Source organism: Oncorhynchus mykiss, chromosome 26 (genome assembly GCF_013265735.2).
Source record: "Oncorhynchus mykiss isolate Arlee chromosome 26, USDA_OmykA_1.1, whole genome shotgun sequence".
NCBI lineage: Eukaryota > Metazoa > Chordata > Actinopteri > Salmoniformes > Salmonidae > Oncorhynchus > Oncorhynchus mykiss.
This window is the reverse complement of record NC_048590.1, coordinates 39,833,993-39,854,440: the sequence shown is the minus strand read 5'-3', so window position 1 is coordinate 39,854,440 and position 20,448 is coordinate 39,833,993. Positions and strand designations below refer to the sequence as shown.

General features: G+C 48.3%; 1 protein-coding gene across 5 annotated transcripts in view; it reads right to left on the bottom strand.

Annotated features, from left to right (window-relative positions):
* LOC100136710 (unconventional myosin-Va) overlaps nt 1-20,448 on the bottom strand; it is a 90,878-nt gene that overhangs the window by 52,352 nt on the left and 18,078 nt on the right. For all 5 annotated transcript variants that reach the window (XM_036963153.1, XM_036963155.1, XM_036963154.1 and 2 more), the window contains exons 2-4: nt 7,599-7,709; nt 6,829-7,000; nt 6,584-6,728 (exon numbers count right to left, since the gene is read on the bottom strand). In XM_036963153.1, coding sequence (XP_036819048.1) covers nt 6,584-6,728; nt 6,829-7,000; nt 7,599-7,709 — 428 coding nt within the window. The remainder of the gene's footprint in view (nt 1-6,583; nt 6,729-6,828; nt 7,001-7,598; nt 7,710-20,448) is intronic.

Sequence of the window (20,448 nt, the reverse complement as noted above, 5' to 3'; positions counted from 1 at the left end):
GCTCGCTGTACCCAAAGAGGGCAAGGTCATAACACACCTCATACAAGTACTTGGGAGTATGACTAGACGGTACACTGTCCTTCTCTCAGCACATATCAAAGCTGCAGGTTAAGGTTAAATCTAGACTTGGTTTCCTCTATCGTAATCGCTCCTCTTTCACCCCAGCTGCCAAACCAACCCTGATTCAGATGACCATCCTACCCAGGCTAGATTACGGAGACGTCATTTATAGATAGGCGGGTAAGGGTGCTCTCGAGCGGCTAGATGTTCTTTACCATTCGGCCATCAGATTTGCCACCAATGCTCCTTATAGGACACATCACTGCACTCTATACTCCTCTGTAAACTGGTCATCTGTAAACTAAGTCAAATGGTGCAGGAAGAAATGGCAGCAGTTTTACGGGCGCCCAACCAATTGTGCTATTATGTGGTGTTTTGCCTTATTTGTAACTTATTTTGTACATAATGTTTCTGAAACCGTAACCTACGGCAAAAAAAAGAGCTTCTGGATATCAGGACATCGATCACTCACCTCGGATTAGACAAAGATTTTTTCCTTCAACAAGCAGGAAGCACACAACATATATTTATATTCTCCAAACACCCGACAGGGCCAACATCTCAGTTATTTGCAAGAGGAGACGCAGGTATAGAAGACACAGAGCGGGAAGCATCGTGAGGACCCGCAGGAGGTGAGTGGGAAAGCTGCTGTTACCGTCAACATTACTCGCCAATGTGCAATCATTGGACAATAAATTAGACAAGGTACGATCACGAATATCCTACCAACGGGGCATCAAAAACTGTAATATCCTATGTTTCACGGAATCGTGGCTGAATGACAACCTGGATATTCAGCTAGCTGGATATACGCTGCACCAGCAAGATAGAACAGCACACTCCGGTAAGACGGAGGGGGGGGGGGGGGGGGGGGGGGGGGGGCTGTAGTGGAGCAGGGGCTGTAGTGGAGCAGGTGCTGTAGTGGAGCAGGGATTGTAGTGTAGTGGAGCAGGGGTTGTAGTGGAGCAGGGGCTGTAGTGGAGCAGGGGCTGTAGTGGAGCAGGGGCTGTAGTGGAGCAGGGGTTGTAGTGGAGCAGGGTCTGTAGTGGAGCAGGGTCTGTAGTGGAGCAGGGTCTGTAGTGGAGCAGGGGTTGTAGTGGAGCAGGGGTTGTAGTGGAGCAGGTTGAGAGCTTCAAGTTCCTTGGTGTCCACATCACCAACAAACTAGAATGGTCCAAACACACCAAGACAGTCGTGAAGAGGGCACGACAAAGCCTATTCCCCCTCAGGAGACTAAAAAGATTTGGCATGGGTCCTGAGATCCTCAAAAGGTTCTACAGCTGCAAAATCGAGAGCATCGTGACTGGTTGCATCAATGCCTGGTACGGCAATTGCGCGGCCTCCGACCACAAGGCACTACAAAGGGAAGTGCATATGGCCCAGTACATCACTGGGGCTAAGCTGCCTGCCATCCAGGACCTCTACACCAGGCGGTGTCAGAGGAAGGCCCTAAAAATTGTCAAAGACCCCAGCCACCCCAGTCATAGACTGTTCTCTCTACTACCGCATGGCAAGCGGTACCGGAGTGCCAAGTCTAGGACAAAAAGGCTTCTCAACAGTTTTTACCCCCAAGCCATAAGTCTCCTGAACAGGTAATCAAATGGTTACCCAGACTATTTGAATTGTGTGCCCCCCCCAACCCCTCTTTTTACACTGCTGCTAGTCTCTGTTTATCATATATGCATAGTCACTTTAACTATACATTCATGTACATACTACCTCAATCAGCCTGACTAACCGGTGTCTGTATGTAGCCTCGCTACTTTTATAGCCTCGCTACTGTATATAGCCTGTCTTTTTACTGTTGTTTTATTTCTTTACTTACTTATTGTTCACCTAATACCTTTTTTTGCACTATTGGTTAGAGCCTGTAAGTAAGCATTTCCCATTTTCTACACCTGTTGTATTCGGCGCACGTGACAAATAAACTTTGATTTGATCTCTGTTTACCCGTCGCAAGACCCACTGGTTGATGCTTATTTATAAAACCCTCTTAGGCCTCACTCCCCCCTATCTGAGAGATCTACTGAAGCCTCATCCTCCACATACAACACCCGTTCTGCCAGTCACATTCTGTGAAAGGTCCCCAAAGCACACACATCCCTGGGACGCTCGTCCTTTCAGTTCACTGCAGCTAGCGACTGGAACGAGTTGCAACAAACACTCAAACTGGACAGTTTTATCTCAATCTCTTCATTCACAGACTCAATCATGGACACTCTTACTGACAGTTGTGGCTGCTTTGCGTGATGTATTGTTGTCTCTACCTTCTTGCCCTTTGTGCTGTTGTCTGTGCCCAATAATGTTTCTACCATGTTTTGTGCTACTACCATGTTGTGTTCCTTACGTGCTGTTTTGTCATGTGTTGCTGCCTTGCTATTGTTGGGTTCTGATTTCTTGACTTATGAAATGTACTTATTGATGAACTGAGGGAGAGAGGGGAATGTATAATGTATATGGTGGATGCAATTAAGCTTGGAATGTACTGAGGGCAGGGAAGACTATCGCACGTGGCAGGCACTGATAAGGTTGGAGAGCTGTGGATTAGTGAGGAAGGGGTCGAGGTCAGGTTACGTTAAGGGAGAAGGAACAGTTTATTGCCCATGTCACTTAATTTTCTGCCTAGCAACAGAGACGTAATGGTTAGAGAGGAGGTGACAGTAATACCGTGTCTTTGTCTAATGCGGCTGTATTGACCCAATGGGAAAATAAACTTAAGCTTTCAGTGTCCGTTGCGTTCCTACTCTGATAATTAAATCAAATCAAATTTTATTTGTCACATGCACATGGTTAGCGAAATGCTTGTGCTTGTGCTTCTAGTTCCGACAATGCAGTAATAACCAACAAGTAATCTAGCTAACAATTCCAAAACTACTACCTTATAGACACAAGTGTAAGGGGATAAAGAATATGTACATAAAGATATATGAATGAGTGATGGTACAGAGCGGCATAGGCAAGACACAGTAGATGGTATTGAGTGCAGTATATACATATGAGTATGTAAACAAAGTGGCATAGTTAAAGTGGCTAGTGATACATGTATTACATAAAGATGCAGTAGATGATATAGAGTACGTATACATATGAGATGAATAATGTAGGGTATGTAAACATTATATTAGGTAGCATTGTTTAAAGTGGCTAGTGATATATTTTACATCATTTCCCATCAATTCCCAATATTAAAGTGGCTGGAGTTGAGTCAGTGTGTTGGCAGCAGCCACTCAATGTTAGTGGTGGCTGTTTAACAGTCTTGAGATAGAAGCTGTTTTTCAGTCTCTCGGTCCCAGCTTTGATGCACCTGTACTGACCTCGCCTTCTGGATGATAGCGGGGTGAACAGGCAGTGGCTCGGGTGGTTGTTGTCCTTGATGATCTTTATGGCCTTCCTGTGACATCGGGTGGGGTAGGTGTCCTGGAGGGCAGGTAGTTTGCCCCCGGTGATGCGTTGTGCAGACCTCACTACCCTCTGGAGAGCCTTACGGTTGTGGGCGGAGCAGTTGCCGTACCAGGCGGTGATACAGCCTGACAGGTTGCTCTCGATTGTGCATCTGTAGAAGTTTGTGAGTGCTTTTGGTGACAAGCCGAAGGTTGAAGAGGCGCTGCTGCGCCTTCTTCACGATGCTGTCTGTGTGGGTGGACCAATTCAGTTTGTCTGTGATGTGTACGCCGAGGAACTTAAAACGTACTACCCTCTCCACTACTGTTCCCTCGATGTGGATAGGGGGGTGTTCCCTCTGCTGTTTCCTGAAGTCCACAATCATCTCCTTAGTTTTGTTGACGTTGAGTGTGAGGTTATTTTCCTGACACCACACTCCGAGGGCCCTCACCTCCTCCCTGTAGGCCGTCTCGTCGTTGTTGGTAATCAAGCCTACCACTGTTGTGTCGTCCGCAAACTTGATGATTGAGTTGGAGGCGTGCGTGGCCACGCAGTCGTGGGTGAACAGGGAGTACAGGAGAGGGCTCAGAATGCACCCTTGTGGGGCCCCAGTGTTGAGGATCAGCGGGGTGGAGATGTTGTTGCCTACCCTCACCACCTGGGGGCGGCCCGTCAGGAAGTCATGTACCCAGTTGCACAGGGCGGGGTCGAGACCCAGGGTCTCGAGCTTGATGACGAGCTTGGAGGGCACTATGGTGTTAAATGCCGAGCTGTAGTCGATGAACAGCATTCTCACATAGGTATTCCTCTTGTCCAGATGGGTTAGGGCAGTGTGCAGTGTGGTTGAGATTGCATCGTCTGTGGACCTATTTGGGCGGTAAGCAAATTGGAGTGGGTCTAGGGTGTCAGGTAGGGTGGAGGTGATATGGTCCTTGACTAGTCTCTCAAAGCACTTCATGATGACGGAAGTGAGTGTTACGGGGCGGTAGTCGTTTAGCTCAGTTACCTTAGCTTTCTTGGGAACAGGAACAATGGTGGCCCTCTTGAAGCATGTGGGAACAACAGACTGGGATAGGGATTGATTGAATATGTCCGTAAACACACCAGCCAGCTGGTCTGCGCATGCTCTGAGGGCGCGGCTGGGGATGCTGTCTGGGCCTGCAGCCTTGCGAGGGTTGACACGTTTAAATGTTTTCCTCACGTCGGCTGCAGTGAAGGAGAGTCTGCATGTTTTGGTTGCGGGCCGTGTCAATGGCACTGTATTGTCCTCAAAGAGGGCAAAAAAGTTATTTAGTCTGCCTGGGAGCAAGACATCCTGGTCCGTGACGGGGCTGGTTTTCTTTTTGTAATCCGTGATTGACTGTAGACCCTGCCACATACCTCTTGTGTCTGAGCCGTTGAATTGAGATTCTACTTTGTCTCTATACTGACGCTTAGCTTGTTTGATTGCCTTGCGGAGGGAATAGCTACACTGTTTGTATTCGGTCATGTTTCCGGTCACCTTGCCCTGATTAAAAGCAGTGGTTCGCGCTTTCAGTTTCACGCGAATGCTGCCATCAATCCACGGTTTCTGGTTTGGGAATGTTTTAATCGTTGCTATGGGAACGACATCTTCAACGCACGTTCTAATGAACTCGCTCACCGAATCAGCGTATTCGTCAATGTTGTTGTCTGACGCAATACGAAACATATCCCAGTCCACGTGATGGAAGCAGTCTTGGAGTGTGGAATCAGATTGGTCGGACCAGCGTTGAACAGACCTCAGCGCGGGAGCTTCTGGTTTTAGTTTCTGTCTGTAGGCAGGGATCAACAAAATGGAGTCGTGGTCAGCTTTTCCGAAAGGGGGGCGGGGCAGGGCCTTATATGCGTCGCGTAAGTTAGAATAGCAATGATCCAAGGTTTTTCCAGCCCTGGTTGCGCAATCGATATGCTGATACAATTTAGGGAGTCTTGTTTTCAGATTAGCCTTGTTAAAATCCCCAACTACAATGAATGCAGCCTCCGGATATATGGATTCCAGTTTGCAAAGAGTCAAATAAAGTTTATTCAGGGCCATCGATGTGTCTGCTTGGGGGGGAATATATACGGCTGTGATTATAATCGAAGAGAATTCCCTTGGTAGATGATGCGGTCGACATATGATTGTGAGGAATTCTAAATCAGGTGAACAGAAGGACATGAGTTCCTGTATGTTGTTGTGGCCACACCATGTCACGTTAACCATGAAGCATACGCCCCCGCCCCCGCCCCTCTTCTTACCAGAAAGATGTTTGTTTCTGTCGGCGCGATGCGTGGAGAAACCAGCTGGCTGCACCGACTACGATAGCGTCTCTCCAGTGAGCCATGTTTCCGTGAAGCAAAGAACGTTACAGTCTCTGATGTCCCTCTGGAATGCTACCCTTGCTCGGATTTCATCAACCTTGTTGTCAAGAGACTGGACATTGGCGAGAAGAATGCTAGGAAGTGGTGCACGATGTGCCCGTCTCCGGAGTCTGACCAGAAGACCGCTTCGTTTCCCCCTTTTACGAAGTCGTTGTTTTTTTGGGTTGCCGGCTGGGATCCATTCCGTTGTCCTGGGTGAAAGGCAGAACACAGGATCCGCTTCGCGAAAGTCATATTCTTGGTCGTACTGATGGTGAGTTGACGCTGCTCTTATGTTCAGTAGTTCTTCTCGACTGTATGTAATGAAACCTAAGATGACCTGGGGTACCAATGTAAGAAATAACACGTAAAAAAAACAAAAAACTGCATAGTTTCCTAGGAACGCGAAGCGAGGCGGTCATCTCTATCGGCGCCGGAATCCAACACTATGTTGTCGTCTTAGGTCTCTCTTTATGTTGTGTTGTCTCGTCAAGATGTTGGTTTTGTCCTATATATATATATATATATTATTTTTAATCCCAGACCCCGTCCCTGCAGGAGGCCTTTTGCCTTTTGGTAGGCCGTCATTGTAAATAAGAATTTGTTCTTAACTGACTTGCCTAAGTGAAATAAATAACAAGACCGTAAATACACACACTGTACTATGCTTCCATTGGAAGGTCTCAAACTGTCCGTCTGACATCGTTTGAAACATTGGAAATCTGTGTATACTACCTTTGAGCAGGTAACACTCGCACGCACGCACACCACACACACCCACCTGGCCATCTGTTTGTAAGCCTCCTCAGCCACAGCGAAGATATGAGGGTCCATGTCTCCCATGTTCTGGCCACTGTACGCATTGATGATGTCACTACCGTAGATGGGAAGGTTCTCATAGGGATTAATGGCCACCAGCACAATACCTACAGGAAGAGAGGAGGAGTTGGTGTGTGTGTGTGTGTGTGTGTGTGTGTGTGTGTGTGTGTGTGTGTGTGTGACCCTTGTGTGTCTGTGTGGGCATACCACAGTATGTGTAGATGAGTTTGGAGTCGGTGAAGCGGACTTTAAGGTTGTGCAGGACGGCCGGCTCGTGGAGGTAGCTAAGAGCTGTGAGGTCATTCTCCCCCACCAGGATGTCAGGGTTCCGGAGGTGAGGAAGGTTCTTTGTCTTATCATCCAGCTTGTGCTCAATGTCCTGGACAGCAGAGATTAAACAGAGACGTTATCACACACAATATATGTGTGTATCACAGGTGGCTGGTGGCAGCTTAATTGGGGAGTACGGGCTCATAGTAATGGCTGGAACAGAATAAATGGAACGGTATCAAACATTGTTTCATTGTGCTTTATACCATTCCATTTAGTCCATTCCAGCCATTATTGTAATTCATCTCCCCCTCACCAGCCTCCTGTGGTGTGTGTGCTGAGTAGGGACCTGGTTTTATGTAAGTCAGTGACATAAAAAACAGACAGTTGGTGAACATAAGCCTCACACATGTATCAAAATATGCCACCAAATGGGTCAGGTTTCTGCCCCCACTTCCTTCTGAACGGTTTATTGGACTTGGTTGACATCGACACATGGACATGTTTTTATGATATGTATGGTGATATATTGCAGTGTGAAGACAACAGCCCTTTGCAACTACTCCAATAACCAATAATGAGATAGATTCGCTGTGTGTGTGTGTGTGTGTGTGTGTGTGCTGTGCATCTCATCAGAAATGAGAGGATGTTATGCAACCACCCAACCCTACACCACCCTTCTCCTCCTCCTCTCCTCCAGTACTCACCATTCCATCCTCCAGTGTGAGGTGTAGGGTGGAATCTCCATGTTTGTAGTTCTTAGTGAGCTCTGCTGACTTCCACACCTCATCTGCATCAGGGATCCACACCCGAGCAAACTGAGAGACAGGAGAGGAGAAAGAAGGAGAGTGAGAAGGGAGAGAAAGGTTCTACATTACATAAAAACATACTACAGAGTGTGTTCTCAGTCAGAAAGCTACATAAGGCCTATATCAGTCCAGTACTGTCCCCAGACTCAATGTCTACTGCAGAGAGAACCTGCTGCTGTATCAGACTGGTACAGTGCTGACTGAGGCTGTTGTATCTCAATGGTTGGTTGGATATCATTTCACCATCTAACATGATCAATACTGCTGGACATTCATAAAGACTCAAACCCAGTCCACATGATTCTGTGACCGATCACAACATGACAGGGATGCCTTCAGATCCCAGCCCTGTGGAACGAGCCTGTCAGGTGATCAAAGACGTGAAAAACACAGAAACAAAAACACTGTAAAACTGACTGGGTTTGATCCCGGGTCTTCAGCCTTCCACTAGACTGTGCTGGTCCGCTGAGCTAAAGCCACGGCATTAGCTCAGGAAGCTAAGTCGTCAGGTTATAGCACGGGCAGCTAACAGAAGTCTTCAGGCCTCAGGCTCACAAGAGTGCAGTTCACAGAACCACATCCGTAACACACACGGAGGAGAGCTTTAACAGCTGCCATTAGAAAGGTCAATCAGATGGCCAATCAGTAATCTTTACATCTCACTAAGCAGCTCAATGATGATCAGCGCTACACAAAGCTTATCCTGGTTTATCCTGGTTTATCCTGGCCCATCATTGGGCCAGCAACCTTTTGGTTACTGGCCCAATGCTCTAACCACTAGGCTACCTGCCGCCCCATGATACTGCTTGTTTGGGAAAATGGGCCTGCTTGACCTGAATACTACTGTATCCTATACACAACTGGTTCCTGTCTTTGATACACCAACTAACGCTCTTAGAACAGTCGGTAAAATGTGTCAGAATCTCATTGGTAGGAAGGATTTACATGAAGACTGAAACCAAGCTTCAGTGTGTATGTGTGTGTGAGTGCGTGTGTTGGCACTAAGACTGTTGGCACTCGGATCGGATGCTCTCATATCCTCATGACTCACCCTAACCTTCCAGCAACCCTCAGCCAACCTTCCAGGAACATTCTGTGGAAAAGTCTAATGATCTAGCTCATAGGCATTTACTCACACAGACAGACAGACAGACAATAATCACCATTGTAGTAGGTTGCTTACATATTCAGACCTACGTCATCGTCATGTCATCATGGTTCATCACTATGTAGTGGATAAGGTATTCTTGTGATGCTCCACAATGAATTGAAATTAATCTTTCACACCAGTGTTTAACACTGAAAGGTCAGAGCAGTGTGTGTGTGTGTGTGTGTGTGTGTGTGTCTGTGTGTATATACAGAGGTCAGCAGAGAAAAGTGCTGACTCGACAGAACACAGTATCAGTCATCCTATAGCAGGGTTACTGAGGCTATTCTGTCGCTCTCTCATATTCCTTCCTGGAGGAGAGCGGTTCACAGCCCAGCTCCTAGCAATGGAAAGGAGGAGTGAGGGAGTGAGAGAAAGAGTGAGAGAATGGTGAGAGAGATGGAGAGAGTGAGAAAGAGACGGGAGGGTGGAGGTAAAAATAGCCTCACACACACACCTCACTGAGTAGCATCACCATACACCGCTGAGCACACTTCCTGATCCTCCTAATCACACACTTTCTGCAGCAATGAAGCGTGTAAACCATTTCCTATCCACATTGTGAGGATGGGGGGGGGATTGAGTCGTATTTATAGACAGATCCCCAGGGTTACAGTAGAGGACAGATGAAGGGTACAACTCTACCCCAAGCACACACAAACACAGACACGGACAGAGAGGAGTCATTGGTACACTGTCTGCTACATGGTGCTAGTTGGGGGTCAGCTAGACTGGTCAACTATACAGGTGAGGATAAGGAGGAGGATGCAGGAAGAGAAGGTATTATCTCCCTTGTGACATCGGCCCTCATGACTCAGAGTGAAGGCGTTTCTCATCACACACCCTCTGCTTGCCTGGTCATGACCTGGAACAGCTGATCAGAGTGGGAGAGGAAGAGCTACAGGGATGTGTGTAAGAGGGGGAGAGGAAGAGCTACAGGGATGTGTGTAAGAAGGGGAGAGGAAGAGCTACAGGGATGTGTGTAAGGGGGAGAGGAAGAGCTACAGAGATGTGTGTAAGAGGGGGAGAGGAAGAGCTACAGAGATGTGTGTAAGAGGGGGAGAGGAAGAGCTAGAGATGTGTGTAAGAGGGGGAGAGGAAGAGCTACAGGGATGTGTGTAAGAGGGGGAGAGGAAGAGCTACAGGGATGTGTGTAAGAGGGGGAGAGGAAGAGCTACAGGGATGTGTGTAAGAGGGGGAGAGGAAGAGCTACAGGGATGTGTGTAAGAGGGGGAGAGGAAGAGCTACAGAGATGTGTGTAAGAGGGGGAGAAGAAGAGCTACAGGTATGTGTGTAAGAGGGGGAGAGGAAGAGCTACAGGGATGTGTGTAAGAGGGGGAGAAGAAGAGCTACAGGTATGTGTGTAAGAGGGGGAGAGGAAGAGCTACAGGGATGTGTAAGAGGGGGAGAGGAAGAGCTACAGAGATGTGTGTAAGAGGGGGAGAGGAAGAGCTACAGGGATGTGTGTAAGGGGGGAGAGGAAGAGCTACAGAGATGTGTGTAAGAGGGGGAGAAGAAGAGCTACAGGGATGTGTGTAAGGGGGGAGAGGAAGAGCTACAGAGATGTGTGTAAGGGGGGGAGAGGAAGAGCTAGAGATGTGTGTAAGAGGGGGAGAGGAAGAGCTACAGAGATGTGTGTAAGGGGGAGAGGAAGAGCTACAGAGATGTGTGTAAGGGGGGGAGAGGAAGAGCTACAGAGATGTGTGTAAGAGGGGGAGAGGAAGAGCTACAGGGATGTGTGTAAGGGGGAGAGGAAGAGCTACAGAGATGTGTGTAAGGGGGGAGAGGAAGAGCTACAGAGATGTGTGTAAGGGGGGGGGAGAGGAAGAGCTACAGGGATGTGTGTAAGAGGGGGAGAGGAAGAGCTACAGGGATGTGTGTAAGAGGGGGAGAGGAAGAGCTACAGAGATGTGTGTAAGAGGGGGAGAAGAAGAGCTACAGGGATGTGTGTAAGAGGGGGAGAGGAAGAGCTACAGAGATGTGTGTAAGAGGGGGAGAAGAAGAGCTACAGGGATGTGTGTAAGAGGGTAAGAGGAAGAGCTACAGAGATGTGTGTAAGAGCGGGAGAGGAAGAGCTACAGGGATGTGTGTAAGAGGGGGAGAGGAAGAGCTACAGGGATGTGTGTAAGAGGGGGAGAGGAAGAGCTAGAGATGTGTGTAAGAGGGGGAGAGGAAGAGCTACAGAGATGTGTGTAAGAGGGGGAGAGGACAGAGGGGTCTGCAGCAAGCAGCAGAGTGTGATGTAACCTTGCTTGAGGCTTTAGCTCAGTGGGCTACTGTAGAGCTAACATATGCCTGAGGCAAGCGTTCAATATGAACCTGACAAACTGTTGCACACTGCAGGTCTACTCCTGGAGATGTTTAGTACTTCAGTGCCTTCCTCAGGGGCCCAGAGCAACCAGTAAGAACACCAGCAACCTTCTGACCTGGGATTTGAACCTATAGGTCTAACCTATAGGCGAACTCCCACCCCAGTGGTTAGTTGTATTAGAGTAGTGTATAAGTGTTTGGTAGCAGGGAAAGGCAGGAGCGACTCAGGCCGACCCTTTAATCCAGGACTGACTAAGAGACTAAAGATCAACACTGTATTAACTCTGGATTTACCTCTAATCTAATCCTTACACAGAGAACTACACCTCTACACACACACACACACACACACACACACACACACACACACACACACACACACACAGGTTATACCAGTCCTTTCACAGCAGTGAATACTGAAAGGCTCTGAGAGATGCTACTGGTACAGTGTACTAGGGGCTAGGAGCTAGTGAGGCAGACCCAGAAGAGAGGAGAGAGGATAGGGGAGAGGGGGGAAAGAGGAAAGGAGGGGGGAGAAGAGAGGACAGGAGGGGAGGAGAAGAGAGGACAGGAGGGGGGAGAAGAGAGGACAGGAGGGGAGGGGAAGAGAGGACAGGAGGGGAGAGAAGAGAGGACAGGAGGGGGGAGGAAGAGAGGACAGGAGGGGGGAGGAAGAGAGGACAGGAGGGGGGAGGAAGAGAGGACAGGAGGGGGGAGGAAGAGAGGACAGGAGGGGGGAGGAAGAGAGGACAGGAGGGGGGGAGGAAGAGAGGACAGGAGGGGGGAGGAAGAGAGGACAGGAGGGGGGAGGAAGAGAGGACAGGAGGGGGGGAAGAGAGGACAGGAGGGGGGGAAGAGAGGACAGGGGGGGGGAAGAGAGGAAAGGGGGGGGGGAAGAGAGGACAGGGGGGGGAGAGAGGACAGGAGGGGGGAGAAGAAGAGAGGACAGGAGGGGGGGGAGAGAGGACAGGAGGGGGGGGGGAAGAGAGGACAGGAGAGGGGGAGAAGAGAGGACAGGAGAGGGGGGAAGAGAGGACAGGAGCGAGGACAGGAGAAGAGAGGACAGGAGGGGGGAGAAGAGAGGAGAGGAGGGGGGAGGAAGAGAGGAGAGGAGGGGGGAGGAAGAGAGGACAGGAGGGGGGAGGAAGAGAGGACAGGAGGGGGGGAAGAGAGGACAGGAGGGGGGGAAGAGAGGACAGGAGGGGGGAGGAAGAGAGGACAGGAGGGGGGAGGAAGAGAGGACAGGAGGGGGGGAAGAGAGGACAGGAGGGGGGGAAGAGAGGACAGGAGGGGGGGAAGAGAGTACAGGAGGGGGGAGGAAGAGAGGACAGGAGGGGGCAGGAAGAGAGGACAGGAGGGGGGAGGAAGAGAGGACAGGAGGGGGGGAAGAGAGGACAGGAGGGGGGGGAGAGAGGACAGGAGGGGGAGAAGAGAGGACAGGAGGGGGGGGGGAGAGGACAGGAGGGGGAGAAGAGAGGACAGGAGGGGGGGAAGAGAGGACAGGAGGGGGGGGGGAGAGAGGACAGGAGGGGGGAGAGAGGACAGGAGGGGGGAGAGAGGACAGGAGGGGGAGAAGAGAGGACAGGAGGGGGGCAAGAGAGGACAGGAGGGGGGCAAGAGAGGACAGGAGGGGGGCAAGAGAGGACAGGAGGGGGGGAAGAGAGGACAGGAGGGGGGGAAGAGAGGACAGGGGGGGAAGAGAGGACAGGAGGGGGAGAAGAGAGGACTTGGAGGGGGAGAAGAGAGGACTTGGAGGGGGGGGAAGAGAGGACAGGAGAGGGAGAAGAGAGGACAGGAGGGGGAGAAGAGAGGACAGGAGGGGAGAAAGTAACAGCAGAAGTGTTAATACATTTGTTCACAGCCAACAGGATTATTAGAAGCAGATTAACTCTCTAAAACTGAGCTTTCACTTCATCAGTCAGATCTCTCCCTCTCTTTCACCTCTCCTTCTCCCCTCTTGTTCACTCTTCCTCTGTCCTTCATTCCTTTATTTATCCTGATCTGACAAAGCAGGACAGGCCAGACATCCACCATGTAGCTTTCACAACTCAGCATTACAGATCACTGACTGTGACTGCAGATGGAGGAGAGGAGGAGGATGAGGAGAGTTGAACTGCAGCCGGCCCTCACCCTGCAGGCCTGGTGTCTTCACTTCTGTTGAGGGGGAGGATGAGGAGAGTTGAACTGCAGCCGGCCCTCACCCTGCAGGCCTGGTGTCTTCACTTCTGTTGAGGGGGAGGATGAGGAGAGTTGAACTGCAGCCGGCCCTCACCCTGCAGGCCTGGTGTCTTCACTACTGCTGAGGGGAGGATGAGGAGAGTTGAACTGCAGCCGGCCCTCACCCTGCAGGCCTGGTGTCTTCACTTCTGTTGAGGGGGAGGATGAGGAGAGTTGAACTGCAGCCGGCCCTCACCCTGCAGGCCTGGTGTCTTCACTACTGCTGAGGAGGAGGATGAGGAGAGTTGAACTGCAGCCGGCCCTCACCCTGCAGGCCTGGTGTCTTCACTTCTGTTGAGGGGGAGGAGGAGGAGAGTTGAACTGCAGCCGGCCCTCACCCTGCAGGCCTGGTGTCTTCACTACTGCTGAGGGGGAGGAGGAGGAGAGTTGAACTGCAGCCGGCCCTCACCCTGCAGGCCTGGTGTCTTCACTACTGCTGAGGGGGAGGAGGAGGAGAGTTGAACTGCAGCCGGCCCTCACCCTGCAGGCCTGGTGTCTTCACTACTGCTGAGGAGGAGGATGAGGAGAGTTGAACTGCAGCCGGCCCTCACCCTGCAGGCCTGGTGTCTTCACTTCTGTTGAGGGGGAGGATGAGGAGAGTTGAACTGCAGCCGGCCCTCACCCTGCAGGCCTGGTGTCTTCACTACTGCTGAGGAGGAGGATGAGGATTGTTGAACTGCAGCCGGCCCTCACCCTGCAGGCCTGGTGTCTTCACTTCTGTTGAGGGGGAGGAGGAGGAGAGTTGAACTGCAGCCGGCCCTCACCCTGCAGGCCTGGTGTCTTCACTACTGCTGAGGGGGAGGATGAGGAGAGTTGAACTGCAGCCGGCCCTCACCCTGCAGGCCTGGTGTCTTCACTACTGTTGAGGGGGAGGATGGGGAGAGTTGAACTGCACCCGGCCCTCACCCTGCAGGCCTGGTGTCTTCACTACTGCTGAGGGGAAGGATGAGGAGAGTTGAACTGCAGCCGGCCCTCACCCTGCAGGCCTGGTGTCTTCACTACTGCTGAGGGGAGGATGAAACACTGAAGGGCTGTAGAGCAGCAGTAAATACATCCTCCACCTCCTGGCCAGGCCTCTCTCTGCTCAAATGGAGAGCATCAATGGCCCTATGAGCCAACCCAATTATAATTAAACCATAAGGCCCGAGGAGTTGTGGTATATGGCTAATATACCACGGCTCAGGAGCACGACGCAAAGTAGAGAGCCAGGACACAAAAGTATTTAGTCAGCCACCAATTGTGCAAGTTCTCCCACTTAAAAAGCACAATTGGTGGCTGACTAAATACTTTCCCCCCACTTTATATTGGCCCTATATATTGGTCGTATACCACAAACCCCCGAGGTGCCTTACTTACTTATTATAAACTGGTTACCAACGTAATTAGAGCAGTAAAAAAGGTTGTCATACCCATGGTATAGGGGCTGATATACCACAGTTGTAAGCCAATCAGAATTCAGGGCTCGAACCACCCAGTTCATAATGTTCTTCAGTGTCTTCATTCTTCAACAGAAACAGTCTCTGCTCCATTAAACTATCATTTATTCATCCAAAATGGAGCCCTGCCCACTGTGTGTGTGTGTGTGTGTGTGTGTGTGTGTGTGTGTGTGTGTGTGTGTGTGTGTGTGTGTGTGTGTGTGTGTGTGTGTGTAATTAGTCTAGTCAACACTGTGAGCAGTAGAACTAATCTCGCGGTAACTGCGGCCCCCTCATCACATGACCCGGTTCATCACATGACAGAGCCTCATGTGAGAAACTGCTGCTTTTCTGTTTAACCACAGAGTTTCTAAAACATCTTTGGTTTAACGCTCCCCAGTACACACCTCAGCAGAGACACAGGAGGAAGAGGAGGAGAGGAGGGGGGAGGAGAGGGGCAGATGTCGGAATCTTGGGGAAAACAGATGTTGATGAAAATCCCTGATTTCCTGGGAAACACTACCTTGAGCGCTCGTTCGCCCTCTTTCCCTCCCAATCTCATTACCCCCATCCCTCGCTCTCTCCATCCCACTTCCCTCTCTCCATCCCCCTTCCTCTCTCCATCCCCCCCTTCCTCTCTCCATCCCCCCCTTCCTCTCTCCATCCCCCCCTTCCTGTCTCCATCCCCCCCTTCCTGTCTCCATCCCCCCCTTCCTGTCTCCATCCCCCCCTTCCTGTCTCCATCCCCCCCTTCCTGTCTCCATCCCCCCCTTCCTGTCTCCACCCCCCCCCCTTCCTCTCTGCTCTCAATACCGACAGTGTCAACCCATAGAGTGTCTGTCTTACAGGAACTTCTGTCTAATCCCATTAGTTACCATGCAGACATTTAGCAAACAGGAGTACAGTATGACAGTACAGCAGCCCTGACTCCGACAGCACAGTGGCCCTGACTCCGACAGCACAGCGGCCCTGACTCCGACAGCACAGCGGCCCTGACTCCGACAGCACAGCGGCCCTGACTCCGACAGCACAGCGGCCCTGACTCCGACAGCACAGCGGCCCTGACTCCGACAGCACAGCGGCCCTGACTCCGACAGCACAGCGGCCCTGACTACGACAGCACAGCGGCCCTGACTACGACAGCACAGTGGCCCTGACTACGACAGCACAGTGGGCCTGACTACGAGCACAGTGGCCCTGACTACGACAGCAGTGGCCCTGACTACGACAGCACAGTGGCCCTGACTACGACAGCACAGTAGCCCTGACTACGACAGTACAGTAGAGAGTTCCCATTGTATAAGAGCGTATAACGGGGTATGACAGAAGGAAGGTATGTAGGTATGATAATCTAGATAGTGCTCCTAACTGTCTGAAACAGACTTGTTGGGCAGCTCTCTGTTGTTCTTGTGTTGGCTGAAGTACCAAGGCCTACTGGAACACTCATGGTGGTAGCATCCCAAATGGCACCCTATTCCTTATAAAGTACACTACTTTTGATCAGAGCCCTTTGGGTGCCATACAGGGTTCCCTTTAGGATGCAGACTTCAACAGACAAACAACCCTTCCTGGTACAGGAGAGACAGGGGAGTTAGGACACTAGTTAGGACACCAGATCAGTGCAGACCAGGGTGTGTCTGACCTCCATGTTGTCTCCAACTCACAGAGCTACTGGACAGGCCACGCTCTCACACACAGGCCTGAAACGTTCTACTACAACACAATAGAGAAATAACCAAACCAAGCCAAATGAAAGGAAGTGAACTTTCTTTGACAAACATATAATCCAACTCCTGATTCTCGTTCATCTTCACGCCTCAGCAGATCCCAGAGCCTTATCTTAAACTTTGCCCCCCTCCTCTTCACCTCCCGGCCCCACACACACACACACCTTGCAACACACTCCCTGCCACACACCTGGCCAGCAGAGGGAGGTGAATCGATTAGAGTGATGGTTATAGCGTTGCGGACAGATGAAATATTCCCATAGTGTCTGACAGCGATCAGGACTCTGTCTCTCTCCCTCTGCCTTCTACTTTGCTCTGGTCCAACCCTGTCATTGGACAACCCAAATTTCAGTCAAACAGCCCAGCTCCCGCCCTCCCAGCCCAGACTATCACCCCTCAGTCACATGAGAATGGAGGCAGACAAAACCTCACTCAAACACACACGAGCTGGGACGAAGAACCAAACATTATCCACACCAACCAAACCAACCACTTATGTGGACATTTGGCTTATATTGTTCATTATGATAAATAACCTATTAGAGTAGTGTGAAGTTTGAAATTAAATACGTTTGCTAATAGTAGTTAAGGGAAATATTTTTTTAAATAACTGTGGTGCACATAATGTTATAAACTTGTCGTTCTGGTGATAATTCAGTCAATTTATTGTGATATGAATTTTGGTCCATATCGCCCAGCTTGCTTGCTTGCTTGACTCACTAGTACCAATAACTAACTCACTCACTCACTCACTAGTACCAATAACTCACTCACTCACTCACTAGTACCAATAACTCACTCACTCACTAGTACCAATAACTCACTCACTCACTCACTAGTACCAATAACTCACTCACTCACTCACTAGTACCAATAACTCACTCACTCACTAGTACCAATAACTCACTCACTCACTAGTACCAATAACTCACTCACTCACTAGTACCAATAACTCACTCACTCACTCACTAGTACCAATAACTCACTCACTCACTCACTAGTACCAATAACTCAACTACCTACCTACCTACCTCACCTCACCTCACCTCACTCGACTGACTGACTGACTGACTGTCGGTCCGTGAGAGTGGAGCAGCAGGATGTCATGTATATCGCACTGTGGACACGACTTCTCCGCTCAATTACCATAACAGAGTTACCGTGGTAATCTAATGCACATGTCCCGTATCAGCGTCAGAGGAAAACACAGACACACAACTATGAAATGGTGCAGCAGTTTGTCTTACTAGCTGACCTGATCAGCAGCATGAGGAAAGTGTGTTTAGCTTTGAGCTGAGAGATGCTGTATTCTTCTCTGAGCTACTAAATGACTGTGCTCTCCCTAATGCCCTTTAGGCTAGACCTGACTGACTACTGGAGCCTACTGCAGCCTGATGACTAGATACACTCTGTTCACCAACCCGTGACAGCAGAGATGTCATTTTAATGCTGTCAAAATGACAAGACATTTTTCTATAGTGAAAAGGAAGGAGCTGCCATTCATTCCAACAGAATAACGTCACGCTGTAAGCTAGACCTAAACTTAACCCTTTGAGTTGTGGGTTTGGTGCTGGAAACAGCAGAATTATAGTTATTGGTGCTGGCAACAGCAGAATTATAGTTATTGGTACTGGCAACAGCAGAATTATAGTTATTGGTACTGGCAACAGCAGAATTATAGTTATTGGTACTGACAACAGCAGAATTATCGTTATTGGTACTGACAACAGCAGAATTATAGTTATTGGTACTGACAACAGCAGAATTATAGTTATTGGTACTGGCAACAGCAGAATTATAGTTATTGGTACTGGCAACAGCAGAATTATAGTTATTGGTACTGGCAACAGCAGAATTATCGTTATTGGTACTGACAACAGCAGAATTATAGTTATTGGTACTGACAACAGCAGAATTATAGTTATTGGTACTGGCAACAGCATAATTATAGTTATTGGTACTGGCAACAGCAGAATTATAGTTATTGGTACTGACAACAGCAGAATTATAGTTATTGGTACTGACAACAGCAGAATTATAGTTATTGGTACTGACAACAGCAGAATTATAGTTATTGGTACTGACAACAGCAGAATTATAGTTATTGGTACTGGCAACAGCAGAATTATTATTATTGGTACTGGCAACAGCAGAATTATTATTATTGGTACTGACAACGGCAGAATTATAGTTATTGGTACTGACAACAGCAGAATTATAGTTATTGGTACTGGCAACAGCAGAATTATTATTATTGGTACTGGCAACAGCAGAATTATTATTATTGGTACTGGCAACAGCAGAATTATAGTTATTGGTACTGGCAACAGCAGAATTATTATTATTGGTACTGGCAACAGCAGAATTATTATTATTGGTACTGGCAACAGCAGAATTATTATTATTGGTACAGACAACAGCAGAATTATAGTTATTGGTACTGGCAACAGCAGAATTATTATTATTGGTACTGACAACAGCAGAATTATAGTTATTGGTACTGGCAACAGCAGAATTATTATTATTTGTACTGGCAACAGCAGAATTATAGTTATTGGTACTGGCAACAGCAGAATTATAGTTATTGGTACTGGAAACAGCAGAATTATAGTTATTGGTACTGGCAACAGCAGAATTATAGTTATTGGTACTGGCAACAGCAGAATTATAGTTATTGGTGCTGGAAACAGCAGAATTATAGTTATTGGTACTGGCAACAGCAGAATTATAGTTATTGGTACTGACAACAGCAGAATTATAGTTATTGGTACTGACAACAGCAGAATTATAGTTATTGGTACTGACAACAGCAGAATTATAGTTATTGGTACTGGCAACAGCAGAATTATTATTATTGGTACTGGCAACAGCAGAATTATTATTATTGGTACTGACAACAGCAGAATTATAGTTATTGGTACTGACAACAGCAGAATTATAGTTATTGGTACTGACAACAGCAGAATTATAGTTATTGGTACTGGCAACAGCAGAATTATTATTATTGGTACTGGCAACAGCAGAATTATTATTATTGGTACTGGCAACAGCAGAATTATAGTTATTGGTACTGGCAACAGCAGAATTATTATTATTGGTACTGGCAACAGCAGAATTATTATTATTGGTACTGGCAACAGCAGAATTATTATTATTGGTACTGACAACAGCAGAATTATAGTTATTGGTACTGGCAACAGCAGAATTATTATTATTGGTACTGACAACAGCAGAATTATAGTTATTGGTACTGGCAACAGCAGAATTATTATTATTTGTACTGGCAACAGCAGAATTATAGTTATTGGTACTGGCAACAGCAGAATTATAGTTATTGGTACTGGAAACAGCAGAATTATAGTTATTGGTACTGGCAACAGCAGAATTATAGTTATTGGTACTGGAAACAGCAGAATTATAGTTATTGGTACTGGCAACAGCAGAATTATAGTTATTGGTACTGGCAACAGCAGAATTATAGTTATTGGTGCTGGAAACAGCAGAATTATAGTTATTGGTACTGGCAACAGCAGAATTATAGTTATTGGTACTGACAACAGCAGAATTATAGTTATTGGTACTGACAACAGCAGAATTATAGTTATTGGTACTGACAACAGCAGAATTATAGTTATTGGTACTGGCAACAGCAGAATTATTATTATTGGTACTGGCAACAGCAGAATTATTATTATTGGTACTGACAACAGCAGAATTATAGTTATTGGTACTGACAACAGCAGAATTATAGTTATTGGTACTGACAACAGCAGAATTATAGTTATTGGTACTGGCAACAGCAGAATTATTATTATTGGTACTGGCAACAGCAGAATTATTATTATTGGTACTGGCAACAGCAGAATTATAGTTATTGGTACTGGCAACAGCAGAATTATTATTATTGGTACTGGCAACAGCAGAATTATTAT